The sequence below is a fragment of the Chanos chanos genome, chromosome 2 (assembly GCF_902362185.1).
Source record: "Chanos chanos chromosome 2, fChaCha1.1, whole genome shotgun sequence".
Lineage (NCBI taxonomy): Eukaryota > Metazoa > Chordata > Actinopteri > Gonorynchiformes > Chanidae > Chanos > Chanos chanos.
Genome location: NC_044496.1, coordinates 40856636 through 40870528, shown reverse-complemented (window position 1 = coordinate 40870528; position 13893 = coordinate 40856636). Strand labels below are relative to the sequence as shown.

Genomic DNA, 13893 nt, shown 5'->3' with positions numbered 1-13893 from the left:
AATATTAGTAAAAAAACATTAGGAAAAACCACCCAACTGATAAATACCACACCGACACGGCTCAACATTCTGTAATCGATAAGAATCAAAATAAAAGTGATCACAAGCAGTACACTTGTATTTTCTTCCAAACAGAGTGTTTAAACTAACAGAGAGTTAAAAATAGGAGCTGCTGTTTTGCTGGGGAGATGGACGGCAGTGACATGCAGTACGCAGTTTAAGGGCACTCTCTTCGAAACAAACGCCTGTGGATTCACGCTCTGAAAATGTTTGCATTAACAAAGTATCAACAAACACAGTCAAGAGAACGTACCATTCGTACGGATTTTCAGTGTCCTTTGGAGCCTGCTGTCCCACTAGCAAGGCACTGCAATTGTCAATCTTAGATGAGCATGTGGTGCCAGCAGGAGACTATTTATAGCAGGCCTACAAATAGGCACAAGTGCACATCACTTTTTCCGAAACTAGCCGTCAGCCCAAAGTTTCTTACGGGGTAGTTCCCACGGAAAAGTTGTAAATTCATTAGTGTTGAATTTTGTAAACTCAGTGATCAACAGTCAGTATACAAACAACTTTGATCATTAAATCTAAAGCTAAAACTCCCAGGTGAGCATTCAATCATGTTCTGACTGGCTGCTCTCTTAGCAGTGGTTGTGGTCTCTTGGAAAAGAGAAACGGATTGCGTGATTACTGGTTGCCAGTTGAATGTGCACAGTGATGCTGGTGGTGTTTGTTTCATGAGGTAAATGATGACAGATTTGGGACCAGTCAGAAAGCATGGCTCATGTTTAATTAGGACAGCCCCCTCATATGATACTGTCACTCATCTAACACAACTCCCTCCCCTCCACAGAGTACACAATCTTGGCCACCAGTGTGTTCTCATTGCTTAATTTTCCAAACATAAAAAGGATCTTGTTACTCAAACACACAAGAGTGAATAATACACACACACACACACTCACACAGAGAGAGAGAGAGAGAGAGAGAGAGAGAGAGAGAGAGAGAAATGTTATAAGGCTACGTGCACGTAATTGGCGTCAGCTGAGAACAAATATTTCAAAAGAAACATTTCAGAAAAGGGAGCAGACTACTGTGTTCGCTTACACTTCTGAACCTAAACAACAAATCCTTGAAAGAAACCGAAGGAGCACTCGAATTTTGTCGGAGGACTTTTTTGATACAAATACATTTGCGGTTGTTACGGATTTTTTATACAACAAACGAAATTAACTGATTATGTACATGATAAACCTTCGCTAAATGTTTTCTAATCAGACCGCTTTTGTAAACAGTATCGGCTCACATAACGTGGCTAGCTGCACCACACTGCTCAAATACTCAAAACACGACGGTAGTGGGTGGATTGTTCCGGGAAACTGTACTTTGCCATGAATTTCTCCCCACAAAGCAGCTGTCACTCTGTTAGACTGCCACATTTGTTAGAGCAGTGAACTTAAGCCTCCCCAGCGCCATCGAAACTTCTCGAGAAAATCTGACATTAACTCACATCGTTTTACTTTTGAATCGACGATGCTGAGCTAGACAGGTAGGCAACATACAATACACTCTGTATTCACTGTGTACACAAAATTCACTCTGTGAAGTTACACCGATTCCGTTGATATCGTAAAACGAATTAGAACTCGGCCCAGGGTTGTTCGTCATACTCCTTTCAACGTTTTAAATTTCAGTATTTGCTATTATAACGTCGTCATTATATGTTGGTTACTGGACTCACAACAGAAACTGCATATATGTATAGAGACCACGTATATTTGTATTTATTTATTTGTTTGTTTTTTAAACAAATTTACAATCCCAGAGTCTTGTTCCACCATACAGTTAGATGCCTGAAATACAAGTCTTTCAAAGACAAGACACATCGACATATCTTTGCTAAGGGTTTTGCGCATCCTGTCTGTTCGTCTATTTAATTGATTCTGACGTGTTTATTCGGTAGGTATTGGCATCCTGCTTGACTCTGTTGATCTATAGGAAGGTATGCGCATCCTTGTGAGGTCTTGGCAGGAAGCGTATTTGTCTTGCAGAACTACTCTATAGGTGTCTTTGTTGCTCGGATCTAATTTCGAGTTCATCTGCAACCCAGTGAACATGTCTTACGACATGCCAGTGTGGTGATGACACCTTTAACTTGCCACAGCTCCATTAAATTTTAACATAATCAAGTAGCCAATAATTTACTCGTTTCTCGAGCCAGTCGTTTTCACACTCCATGTAAATCAGCTGCAGTGTTCTTGTCACAGTGTTTTCTGTAGAATAGATTGCACGACACATTTTAGGGTATCAAGCAAAACATGTTAAAGGTGTGTAACACAAGTGTAGCACACACTGAGCAAAACAGTGAAGGTCAGATGTCGCAAGAAATTTTGGGGAGATGTTGTTTTGGCAATAGATTGCCTTGTTAATTTGAAATGATAACTTTGTACTTAACCAGCTATAAGGACTATTCCAATGAAAAAACGAGGGAGTGTTGGGTTGGCATTTTGGGTATGGGTATGTTCAGGGATTTTTCAGTTACAATAGAGCTTTTAGACCGTTCAGTTCCAGAAGGGATTCAGAGTTTGAGGTTTGGTGGCACTCTAATTTTGACATGTATAGCTTATAATAAAGTTACTAATGTTTGCAAACTGCTTCTGTTTAAATTGCAAATGAGGTAGGCCTAATTGTTTTATGAATGATTCTAGTCACATGCACATGTAAAAAATAGGAAACGGTTTAGTGTGTCATGGTAGTATATTTACTTAGGGGAAGAACTGTGGGTTTTAAACGCCTCTGTAATCTTAGAGTAACCAATGTTTATTGTTCCTCAGATCAACAGATATTCCTTTATTTACATCATCACGTCTGTATTCAATGAGAATTTTTCTATCCAGTTCTAGTGTGTTAGTTTTGCAATAATGGATTGTGTTATTCCCTCAAATTGTGAAAAAAGTGCTCCACAGGATTTCCCCCTTTCTTTGTGTCACTCACATCTACGTGTTTTGATTAAATGGTGGAAAAAAAACAAAGCTATAAAAATCTTGTCTTGTGCTATAACACAAATCAAGAAAGTTCAGTATTTCAGTGAAACTCAGATTTCATCTCAGTGCCTTGTTTGTCTTCTGTTCTGATCAGGTATTGACTGTCTACCCTGAGAAGTCATAGAGTTATGTTGGTCCAGTCCATTGGAGTCTCCAGAGCAGTAGCTAATAGCATGCTCTCTGGTATATTTCTCCTATACTTTTAAATATCCATTTACTATTTTACGTTTTAGTATTAATAAAGATTATTGTTATTACTATTTCTCATTTTACCATCTTGTTCTTATTATGACCAATTTACGTTTCCCCGTGATACCCTTCATCATTATTTTTGTGTGTGAGGTCATCATTGCTTGTGAATTTATACCAGTGTTTGTATCAGTGTTGTCATGTATGTAGATTAAGTAAGATTTGACGTAGCGTAATGACTGTGGCCTTGTTTCTATTTTTTGCAGAAGTTGTGATTGTGCAGCAGCCTGTGTCTGTGTGTGTGCCACCCAATTATGCGGCTCTCCTGAGCGTTCAAGCAACAGGCCCTGGTCCTTTGAAGTACCAGTGGTTCAACGGGGCACAAGAGGAGGTAAGAATGGAGTTCAGAATAACATCATTTGCATTTTTTTGAGGAAATGCCTGTTTCTTAATTCCTTAAAAAGATATAAATCAAATGGTGTATCAAATAGTGGGATCGTGGATGGCTTTTGTGAATAAAGTGAAATGGTAAATATTGTCAGGTTGCTGATGGGACGAGACCTGAACTCACTGTTAGAACCCAGAATTCCCAGACTTTCATCTGCCGAGTGAGTGACCAGTACCAAAACTGGGTCTTCAGCAAATGGGTCAAAGTGAAAGTCATATCTGCTGCTGGACAAGGTATCTCCCACCCTCCCCAAATGTCCATTATTTGTCAGTCTGATGGACTTATTAGTTCCTCTTGTGAACCCCTGCTGAGGTTTATTAGTAAAAAACAACTGTTATCATTATATTACTCAACTGTGATTTATCGTCATTAAAATTGTAATGACTGTGCTCTCTTTCATTTTATACTACATCAGGTCTTTAAGTGCTTTCACAATGATCAACTATATAGTGTTATGCGTATGACACTCTCAGTCTTTCAGAATGCCTTACTTGTACTTTTTCATGCAGCTGTTTTGACAGTAGATTACTGAGTCTGACTGTTTCAGTATGCATGAACTTTCTCTTAGGTGTCTGTGGAACATGGAGTGGGGAGCCCCATATTGTAGTCCACCCTGTATCGCAGACTGTTCGGCAGGGGGACAGGTTAGTCCTGAGGTGCTCAGCATTTGGTATGCCTGCCCCACAGTACCAGTGGTACAGAAATGGCCAAATCTTACAACAAGAGACCTCAGACTCAGTTGAGGTGAGATCCATAGCAACACCAGTTTACAGCTAACAACATATTTATCCTGGTCACTGCTGTTGTTGTATTTGTTCACTGGTTACCAATTTCCCCATTCTAAGGGCTGGAATGAAGCGTTCAGTAGCACGTAACACCAAATACCCGATAAACACTGTCAGACTTCCACTGAAGCCTCGTTAACGTTTAACCACGGAAAAAAATATAAGCGTGTACACCTGTCAGAAAAGAAAGAAACTGAATTTGTCGGTTGGATTTGTCTAGTATATTAAATATTTTATTTCCTGCCAGATAAAAAACGTGAACGCTGACAATGCTGGATCATATCTCTGTGCCGTGTCTAACAAACTGGAGGAGAGGTGGTCGGAGGCAGCGGACATAGAGATTGGTAAATACATTCAGAATGCTTTAGAATTAAAATACTTTGACACAAGACACTCAATTTAGGGTTCAGAGGACCACGTGGTCCAAAAAGTCTGTTATAACCACTTCTGTGTCTATTTTAAGTGGCCTGATGTGATATGAAAAAGACAAAATTTCGTAGCCTTTGCCCAAGGGAAAGTGAGACATGACGGGGAAAACAAATCTGACAGTACTGTGCTTTCTTTCCCACTCCTTGCATGATCTGTGCATAGCATATTCCATCACACAGGCATTTCCGTTGTAGCAGCACTGTAAGGGTACTTTCCCGTCTTTTTAAGCTGTGAGGGCAGCCAGGATGCTAATATTGTTGAGACCTCAGCCATATATAAGGATGTACCATATCTCAAAGCGAAACTGGCTCTTTGAAAGAGAGCTTCCTCTTTCTTTTATGCTTTATATTACCTTGGAAGATATACAACCAATATACATGACTGTAAATGGAATTTTCTTCTGTGAAACAAAGTTGAAATAAAAGGAGAACCAAGTGTATGCAGCCAATGGCAGCCACAAACCATTTGTGTTAGAGATTCTATATGTTGCCATGTGACCTGATGACCGGTTTCTCTCTCTCTCTCTCGCTCTCTCTCTTTCTCTTTCTGACCTTTTTTTATTCCATTTTCCTGTTCTGCAGTTCCCCCTGCTCAATCTCTGGCAGCACCTCTCATGGGTATGTTTCAAAGGAAACACTGCATCAACCCCAGACTATAAGGCTATCAGATTAACAGTAACACACTCGAATATTGTTTCCTTTTTACATGTGGATTTGCATCATCAGAGATAAACCCTCAAAACTTCAAGAGTAAATTATGTATATTGAGTCAGCATACAGCACATAGCATACAGTAATATTATCCATCATACGGTCTTGTGTTTACAGCTTCTGATAAGGTGGCTCTGCTCATTGGCAATCTCAATTATGCCCAACATCCTGGTCTCATGGCCCCCACCATGGACGTCCACCAGCTTTCGAACCTGTTGCAGCAGCTGGGTTTCCGAGTGGTCTCTTTGCTGGACCTGACCCTTGATGAGATGCATGCTGCCATTGACAAGTTCTTACAACTTCTAGACAGAGGAGTGTATGGTGAGTCTTGTCTGATGGGATCCTGCAATACATCTAGATCAGTAACTAAATTGTCTAGTGTCTAGTTTATAGACAAGTGACCAGTTATACTCATCTAGAGTGATGTAATCACTGTATTGTACAGTTCTAAGAGAGACTGAAACAGTCCGTTTCAATCAATTGGTCCAAATTTCTTCATTCAAGAGATCTATAGCAATCATCTAAAAATCTCTACAGAGATCTTTGTGGTTTATTGTGGAGTGGAAATAGTATTGCTTGATTTAGAGAGGTTTCAGACCACTGTAGCAGTCCTGTGACGAAACGAAAGTTTCTTTTCCGCTAAGCACTCGCTATTGCCTGTGTCATGGGTCGCAAAGCCACAGTGCTGTCCGCGTAGGTTTCTACTTAAGACGGAATGTGGCGCAGCAGTAGGATGATAAGAGGTAGAAAGAAGAAGCATGGGCTACTTGATTAAGGGGTGGAGCATACCTTGCTATGTATAGCTGTGTCTGAAGGCTTTGAGCTCTGCTAGCCAACAGATTTATAGAGAGTGACTGCTAAAGCTCTTTAGCTGCACTGATAGAGAAAGTCTTTAGTTGTCTTTTTATCGTAACAACTCAACATTTGAGCATCATTATTGCATGTACTTATTGAAATCTAAAAGTTAACTTCTTTAATTCATGTTATGTTGATGTAAACTCAAATGCGAGCCACATTTACTTTATTCAGTCAAGTCAATGAGTTTGTGCAATGTTTTCAAGTGTAGTTAAAAAAAATCTGATTTTACGGTGTTGTGTTAAGACGGTGAGTGCTTCAAACTGAAAGTCAAAAGTCACTATAAGGTCAAACCTGTTTGCATCATAATGTAGGAGCTTCATCAGAATGTGAGATTTGCATTAGTCAGAAGGCAAGTTGCAATAAAGTACACACAGGGATAAATCTTCAGCTGGCGCTAATGTATAAGCTTGATGTCACGTCTGGAAAATGTTACAACCTGTGACCCTTTTAGGTGTTCTAAAAACCTCTCACTTTATGACCCTTGAATATCGTGCCCTAAATTGTTTTTTTTTTGTACCGTTTCATTGTTTCTCATACATACCGTACTAGGTTGTAGAGGACTTATATATTCTATATTTGACAGACTGTTTTTGCCTTTAATCTACAAAGTGCTAGTAGTCTCATTTTTAGGGGAACATTTAAACCTTCAGACTTTCAGATACTTTGTGTTCCTGCTATTGTGCAGTGACTTCAATAAAAACAAAGTAATAGATTAATACCTCTGGTTTTATCTACAAGTGGATTGTCTATTAGTAACACAATAATATGGATAAGGTTTCTTTTTTCTTTACTTTTTACTCTTTTTACTTCCTAGCTGTGTTCTATTATGCTGGGCATGGATATGAACATGCAGGCCGGAATTACTTGGTGGCAGTCGATGCTCCAAGACCCTACTGTAAGGAAAACTGTGTGTGTGTGCAGCGAGTAATGCGTAAAATGCAAGAAAGACAAGCCACGCTTAATGTTATTCTACTAGACACCTGCAGAAAATGGTACGGCCACAAAAACTTTCCTTTCCAAACTCAATGCTTACCATGTCTAAAATGAACATTTATTCAGTTAAACCAAGACAATGAGCTTACATGTTATTTCATTAGAATGTATATACATGGTGTATATTATTTATATATATTATTATTTTTAAACTTTACAATATGAGGTGAACATTTTGATTTTACAATATAGAACAATGTCAAAATGAGTCATTTAATGTGTTTTTTTAAAGGTACCATCAAAACTCTCCCCCTTCTGTGATAACACCTGTTGCTCCTTTGGGTAACACCGTATACGGATATGCAACGTAAGTGTTGAAGGCCGCAGTCTGAAATAAGATATATAAAAATATACACAGTGACATTCATAAATGAAGTATGTGGAGCATTAATGGAATTTTGCTAATACAGGAGTGAAGATGCTGAAGCTTTTGAAGTGCAAGATGGTGGAAAAAGCACAGGGATCTTCACCAAGTACCTGAACACACACATATTGGAGCCTAAAAAAGTCACCCACGTCTTGGAGCAGGTGTCTGAGGGTCAGTTTCTCAGATGTCTTGGATTCCCTACTGCAGCCTACTTGCTATATATCCTGCTGTAAGATTTATAGCAGTTTCAACCCAGTCTTGAAGACCCACTGCCCTGCACGTTTTTGCCCTCATTCCTGTACTGACACACATGATTTGAATGATCCACTGCTTGATAATTGGCTGAATTTGATGTGCTTGAGCCAAGCTGAGGCAAAAATGTTCAGCTATAAAGGAGCCTTTATGACTGGGTTGAAAAATGTACAGCTTATTACAAAGGAACTTGGCCAGTGTTGAATTAAATCTGAAAGTGTTGATTGTTTTATAAACACTCATTAGGGTAAATAAAATCATGAGAGCCATTTGATAAGCACTCTCTCATTGTAAAAATGTGTGTGCCAATGTAAAATATGTAAAAGAACTATGAACTCCAGGAAATTTTACTCTGGAAAACCAACACTCCCAAAATGACTGTGTTGGAGACATATATAATCTCTAAACAGGTTGAGACGACAGCATTTTCACTCTCTTCCTGTTGACAGTCTGACAGCTGTGGCTTTGCCACGCCTACATTCACTATTAAATATTACCACACAAATCTGAAGGCTGATATTACTAATACCAGAGTTAGTGGGCAGGAGATACCATTTCCCTCTGGCTACCTATTTTGCATGCTTTCTGTGTAAATGAGGTTACTATGAGGCATGTTTTGAAGAAGCTGTGATCAGTGGAACATTGATAGATGCTAGTTAAAGTACAGACATGTTGACGTCTACTGTAAGTTTGTCACTTGCCCCCCCCCCATGGTGTTTACTCCTCCAGGGTTGGATAGGAAGTTGGGAAGAGGCTAAGTGGGGGTATGTGGGTGGGGAGAAACTTGTTTGGTTTATTCGATTAGTCTCTGTGGTAACATGACTTGGCTTTAGAGAGGGTGCTGTCTTAGCAAGTGACCTCATTCTCTGGAAATTCACCCTGTGTGATTTGTTCAACCGCTTTAGAAACCTGAGAGGACCTGACCTGGTGGCAGCTGCTTACTGCTTCATGGCCCTGTCTTTTCACACACACATATAAAAATGCACACACACACATGCAGACACGCAGACACACACTTTCTCACATAAGCAAGGAGCCCCCCCCCCCCCCCACACACACCCACACCCACACATACTGATGACAGACATTCATACACACCTTGACCTCATTAACATTGACCAGCATTTATTGTATAGGAACTTGAGTTACAGTAATCCTGCCCCCCTTAACCCTTTGAATCTCACTGGCTACTTTGACTGGACTGTTAGGTATAACCCACTGCAGGGAGACCACTAGAACATGGTTACTTTGGGCTTATGAAACACCCGCTTGTGGCCAAGACTTTTTGTGAGGGCCAAAGGCTCCAAGAGTCAACAAAAATGTCAAAGAGCTCTATCTACTGACACAGATCTGCTGGCTGTTTTTGTCTAACATTGAACCTTTTATAGTTATTTATAGTATAGTGGTGATGATTTGGATCAAGATTTAACATATGTGTAGTGTTTTTAATGGATCAGCTGTACGTGTTGAAACACTGTTGACTTTGATGAAGTAAGTTATGATCGATACATTCATATATTTGACAACATGCCTTAGACGTAACTAAAGCTTGTCACTGGTCCATGTCCGTCTTAAAAGACCCACAGTCCAAAATAACTCATACATTTTCAGAAATTTACTTTTGTGAAATAATAACTATTTCTTTCCCTCCACTAGATCTGGGAAAGGATCTGATGGTGTGTGGGAGGCAGGTGGTGGAGATCAAACATACACTGAAGGAGCCCAGGTCCCTAGCTGACCCCGTCAGGACTGTGGGACACACGCAAGAGCTGCGAATACGCGATGCCTGCTGGAAACAGGCGAATGGTGAGTACTAATAGTTTCTGTCTGTTAATCTGTCTGACAGGAAATGACTTAAGACAATGAGTTGATGTGTTTTGATAGGGCTGCTCTTAGGACATTTTTAAAATGTCACATTAAAACAGTAAACAGTAAATATGATCAGTGGAACTCCTCTGATGTTAAAATAACTCTAATCGTGTGAATTTGGATTAGATAAGGTTGTGTTAGACTTTGAGTTCCGCACTCTCCACAACGCATGGAATTTTGTGAGCATAAGGGAGCAATTGTAACTATATAGGTATTAATGGAATGTTTTATAACTCTTTAAGATGGCCATTGTGCAACTCAAGAAAGTTTTCTTTTTTTCTTCGTTCAGCATTCAACTAGACTTCACAGTATTTTAGGCACCCTTCCCATATTGTAAAATCTGTAAGCCTAGAGGGCAGTATTATCCACAATCAGTCTGACGACTGGAGCCAATGCTGAGGAAATATTCTATTTATTCTGCTCACTCTCATGAACATATCTCATAGATATCTTATCACTGCTACCATCAGCTGTGAGTTATATAGGAACAACCCAGAGACTGACATGTGACTTGAATGATTTGTTTTGTCACTTCCCCCATGACCCCAAGTGCAGGCTGGTTTGTGTTACACAAGACTCACTCTGAAAGTTGGCCTTCCATTAATAAGCTTATGTTAGCATTTTAAGGAAATAATGGTGCTTTCACGTGTTATTACCTGGTTTTACACGTGACTTGTCATGTTAACTTCCTCTTTTACTAACTGCTTCCATGATTAGAGAAATGGTCAATATTTAGTGACATATGAGGTCTCTTCTGTTTGTAGGTACGTAAAACAGAATTTAATTGGAAAAAAAGGATTTGATGAAGAAGTGTTTATTGAACTTTTTGTTATATTTTATGCACTGGTTTTCCTTTCAATTTCATGTTTTCATATTTGAGATCATTTTCCCTTTGGCATAAAAATAGATCCTGGCATATATCTTGTTAATTTAAAAAATTTGCAATGTTTTGCTGTACGTAAACAACAGCAGTAACATTTTGTTTGTCTGCTCTCATTGTTCTAGATACATATTAGTGTACCTAAATAGTACACTGTCATTCAAAATGGATTTGCACCTGACATCTGTAGTGACTCACATTGTTCCGACTTTGTTTTGTGGTGGGATGTCCTGTCTGCTAGTTTTGCCTGGTCGGAAGCTGGTCGAATTTTCATGTGGTGCTCAAGTGGAGCTGAGCTTCTCTGCCTTGTTTTCCAACGTCATGGTGGTGTTTGGCAAGGTGAAAAGCATGGGACCTGTAGCCGTGGACTGCACCGTGTGTCTGAGGAGCACACCTGTGAGTTTCAATACATTTTTCTGTTTTTGCCATTGTTCAGTTGTATTATAGAAAGGTAGATGTTTAAATGTAGGGATGTGAAAGTGTATAGTAGCCAGTACAGAAGAGCAGCTTCCACATTAATACCTTCTGGGCGGAGGTTCTTGAAATGACCACCATCTATATCATTTTTAAAAATAGCTAACAGGACTATGTATAGTTTTTGTTTTGTCTGTAGTTTTTATTTTCTCAAAGTCCTTGACTCAAAAGGTTTATACAAGCAACTAAGTTGATTCCAGATTGTAGACATTCCTGGTACCACTTCGGATCTGTAATCTTTGATGTAAGGACAATATGTATCTGTGGACTTCATGCTACAAGCAAATGTTTTACATAAATGTTTACATGACTTCAAGATTTCAGAGTGTAAGAGAAAATGCGGTAGTGAGAGAGTGGAACAGGGTACATGGCAGGACTGTTTCCTCTCGTAGTTGTTATTTTGCTGTAAAGCCTCTACTGTCTAGTAACATTTTCTTAGCAGAAGTGACTTGAACTTTCTCATTAAGTGTAGTCAGTAAAGGTTTTTTGAAAAGGAGATATACACAAAGTCACGTAATTATAGACTGTTAAGTTAGCTGACATCCCTTTGAATTTGTACACTGAATGAAACATCACTGTGAAACCTATGCTGTATAAAAGAAGTCTATACAGTGTGGTCAGAACACTCCTCAACAGTAAACACCCACCCCCTTAATCCAGTGTGTAAATCTCTCTCTCAAAAAAAAGTGCGGGGCCTGAGTGTGGCACGTGTCAGTATTTATGATATTGAAGCAACCAGAACCGACCAAAAGTGGATGTTGCAAAACATCAAGATGTTCTTGGAATAACAAACGGAAGAGCATCGAAAAACGTAATGTCTAGTGACCTCTAGGGGTCAAAACAGGCAAAACACCTAAAAAGAAGAAAACGTTTCATACGGCAACAGAGGCGTTAAGTGGTACAAAAAATCAACACTGTGCTTCTCCCTTGAAAAAACCTGAAAATTAAATGGCATTACTATTTTGTTCCTTTTATAGGTCCTAGAGGACATTTTCTCGCGTGCGGACATTTCAGATGAAATGGACTCGTTGTTGTTAAACAAATCTGCTAATCCTGATTGCAGTCTTAGGCTGTGTTGCCTGCAGAAACTGAACGTAAGTAACGCCTGATTACATTTTAACTTAGCCTATAGGCTAAACATCGATTCTAAATTTTACATAGCCTAAAAGCTGACGCAACTGTTCGAATGAATTTCTTAAGATTCAACATTACACACTTCTAAAAACAACAACAACAACTCTTTAGGTTAACGGTTACTTAACCTCCGTATATTAAACTACATCCTTCCGTAATTCCACAGAAATCGTTGGTGATTAAAGTGGACCTTCACTATACCCACAAGGACACCAGGTTACGTGTGGTAGAATCGAAGGAACTGGATATAGGCAAGCCTCTGGTGGCCTCCTGCAAGTTCGGCCAGAGGAAGAAGCAGGTGGACGGGATACGGTGGCCTCGTCACCAGACAGCGGACCAAATTTCTCATTACAAACAACAACCCTTCCAACAGCCACATGGCCAACCATGTCGACCCTCCACCAGAAAAGCAGATAACGTCTGGGAGAGCGTGCCCAAGGCTGCTTCTGTAAGCAGCAACGAACCTGAAGAGAATGATGAGAACGAGTCTCTCGATTTCACTCTGTGACGTTCCGTACATCTCACGGGAAAGAGCATCACTTGACTGATGCATCAAATGATTACAATAATCCGTAATGCTAGACTCACGCACTGTTGTTGAGCTCTGTCTTTAAGTATGAATTGTTTTAAATGATCAATGACGTGCAATGACCGAATCAAAACGACGTTTTTGTGCGCACCTCATAAATGTGGTGGGATTATGAATCCCTACAGTAACCCTAACAGTTTCAAAGGAAAATCAGTTCTCATTTCTGAAAAGAAAACTCAATAGCCTATTTCATGACAACAGGTCACTAAAACACGAACCAGGCATTATTTATTCTGAATCGCTTTTGTACAATTATTCGTAATTTATCATGTTTTAACCTACTTGGTGTAAATGTAAATTTTTGGTCTAATGCTACACTTTAACACACTTTAATAAATTAACTGTATATTTTGACTTACGTGAGCGACATTAAAATTCTATTTCAAACAAAAGGCAGTGTCCGGGTTGTTCAAATGGCTGTCCTAAAAGTATTATGGCGTTGTTTTTGGTATTTCACTTGTCTAAATCATTCAATATTACAATATTACAAGCTATTCTACGAGGTACAATTAGCCACCTGTGCCGTTTATATCATAAAACAAAATCTTTAAGCGAAGTTCCACCAATGAGAATGTAGAGAGAAGTTTTTGGTGAATGTTATGTTGACAAAGCACACACGGAGGAGCTCCTGACTCGTTGAATCAGAGCCTGTCGATCTGACGACTGGTGCGCCATCCTCAGATAACTGCAGGCTGTGTCTGTGATGCGAGGCATTTCTGCAGTCCAACACTGATAAATACAAACTGAAATGAAAAAAACAACAACAACATTGTATTAAACAGACAACACACACACACACACACAAAAGAAAACAGGAATACGACGTTTAAATTAAGGCCCTTGACTCACCACTAAAACACCAGCACACCTCT

The 13893-nt window shown here is 39.5% G+C and overlaps 1 protein-coding gene across 1 annotated transcript; it reads left to right on the top strand.

Moving 5' to 3' along the window:
- Window positions 1–1454: 1454 nt before the first annotated feature.
- On the top strand, window positions 1455–13388 carry malt3 (MALT paracaspase 3). Its single transcript, XM_030766713.1, has 15 exons — window positions 1455–1549; window positions 3139–3227; window positions 3500–3624; window positions 3776–3914; window positions 4250–4425; window positions 4714–4810; window positions 5477–5512; window positions 5723–5926; window positions 7278–7455; window positions 7689–7763; window positions 7867–7994; window positions 9732–9881; window positions 11066–11220; window positions 12276–12392; window positions 12599–13388. The coding sequence occupies exons 2-15, from the start codon at window positions 3173–3175 to the stop codon at window positions 12938–12940; spliced, it is 1977 nt and encodes a 658-aa protein (XP_030622573.1). The 5' UTR covers window positions 1455–1549; window positions 3139–3172; the 3' UTR covers window positions 12941–13388.
- Window positions 13389–13893: the final 505 nt, after the last annotated feature.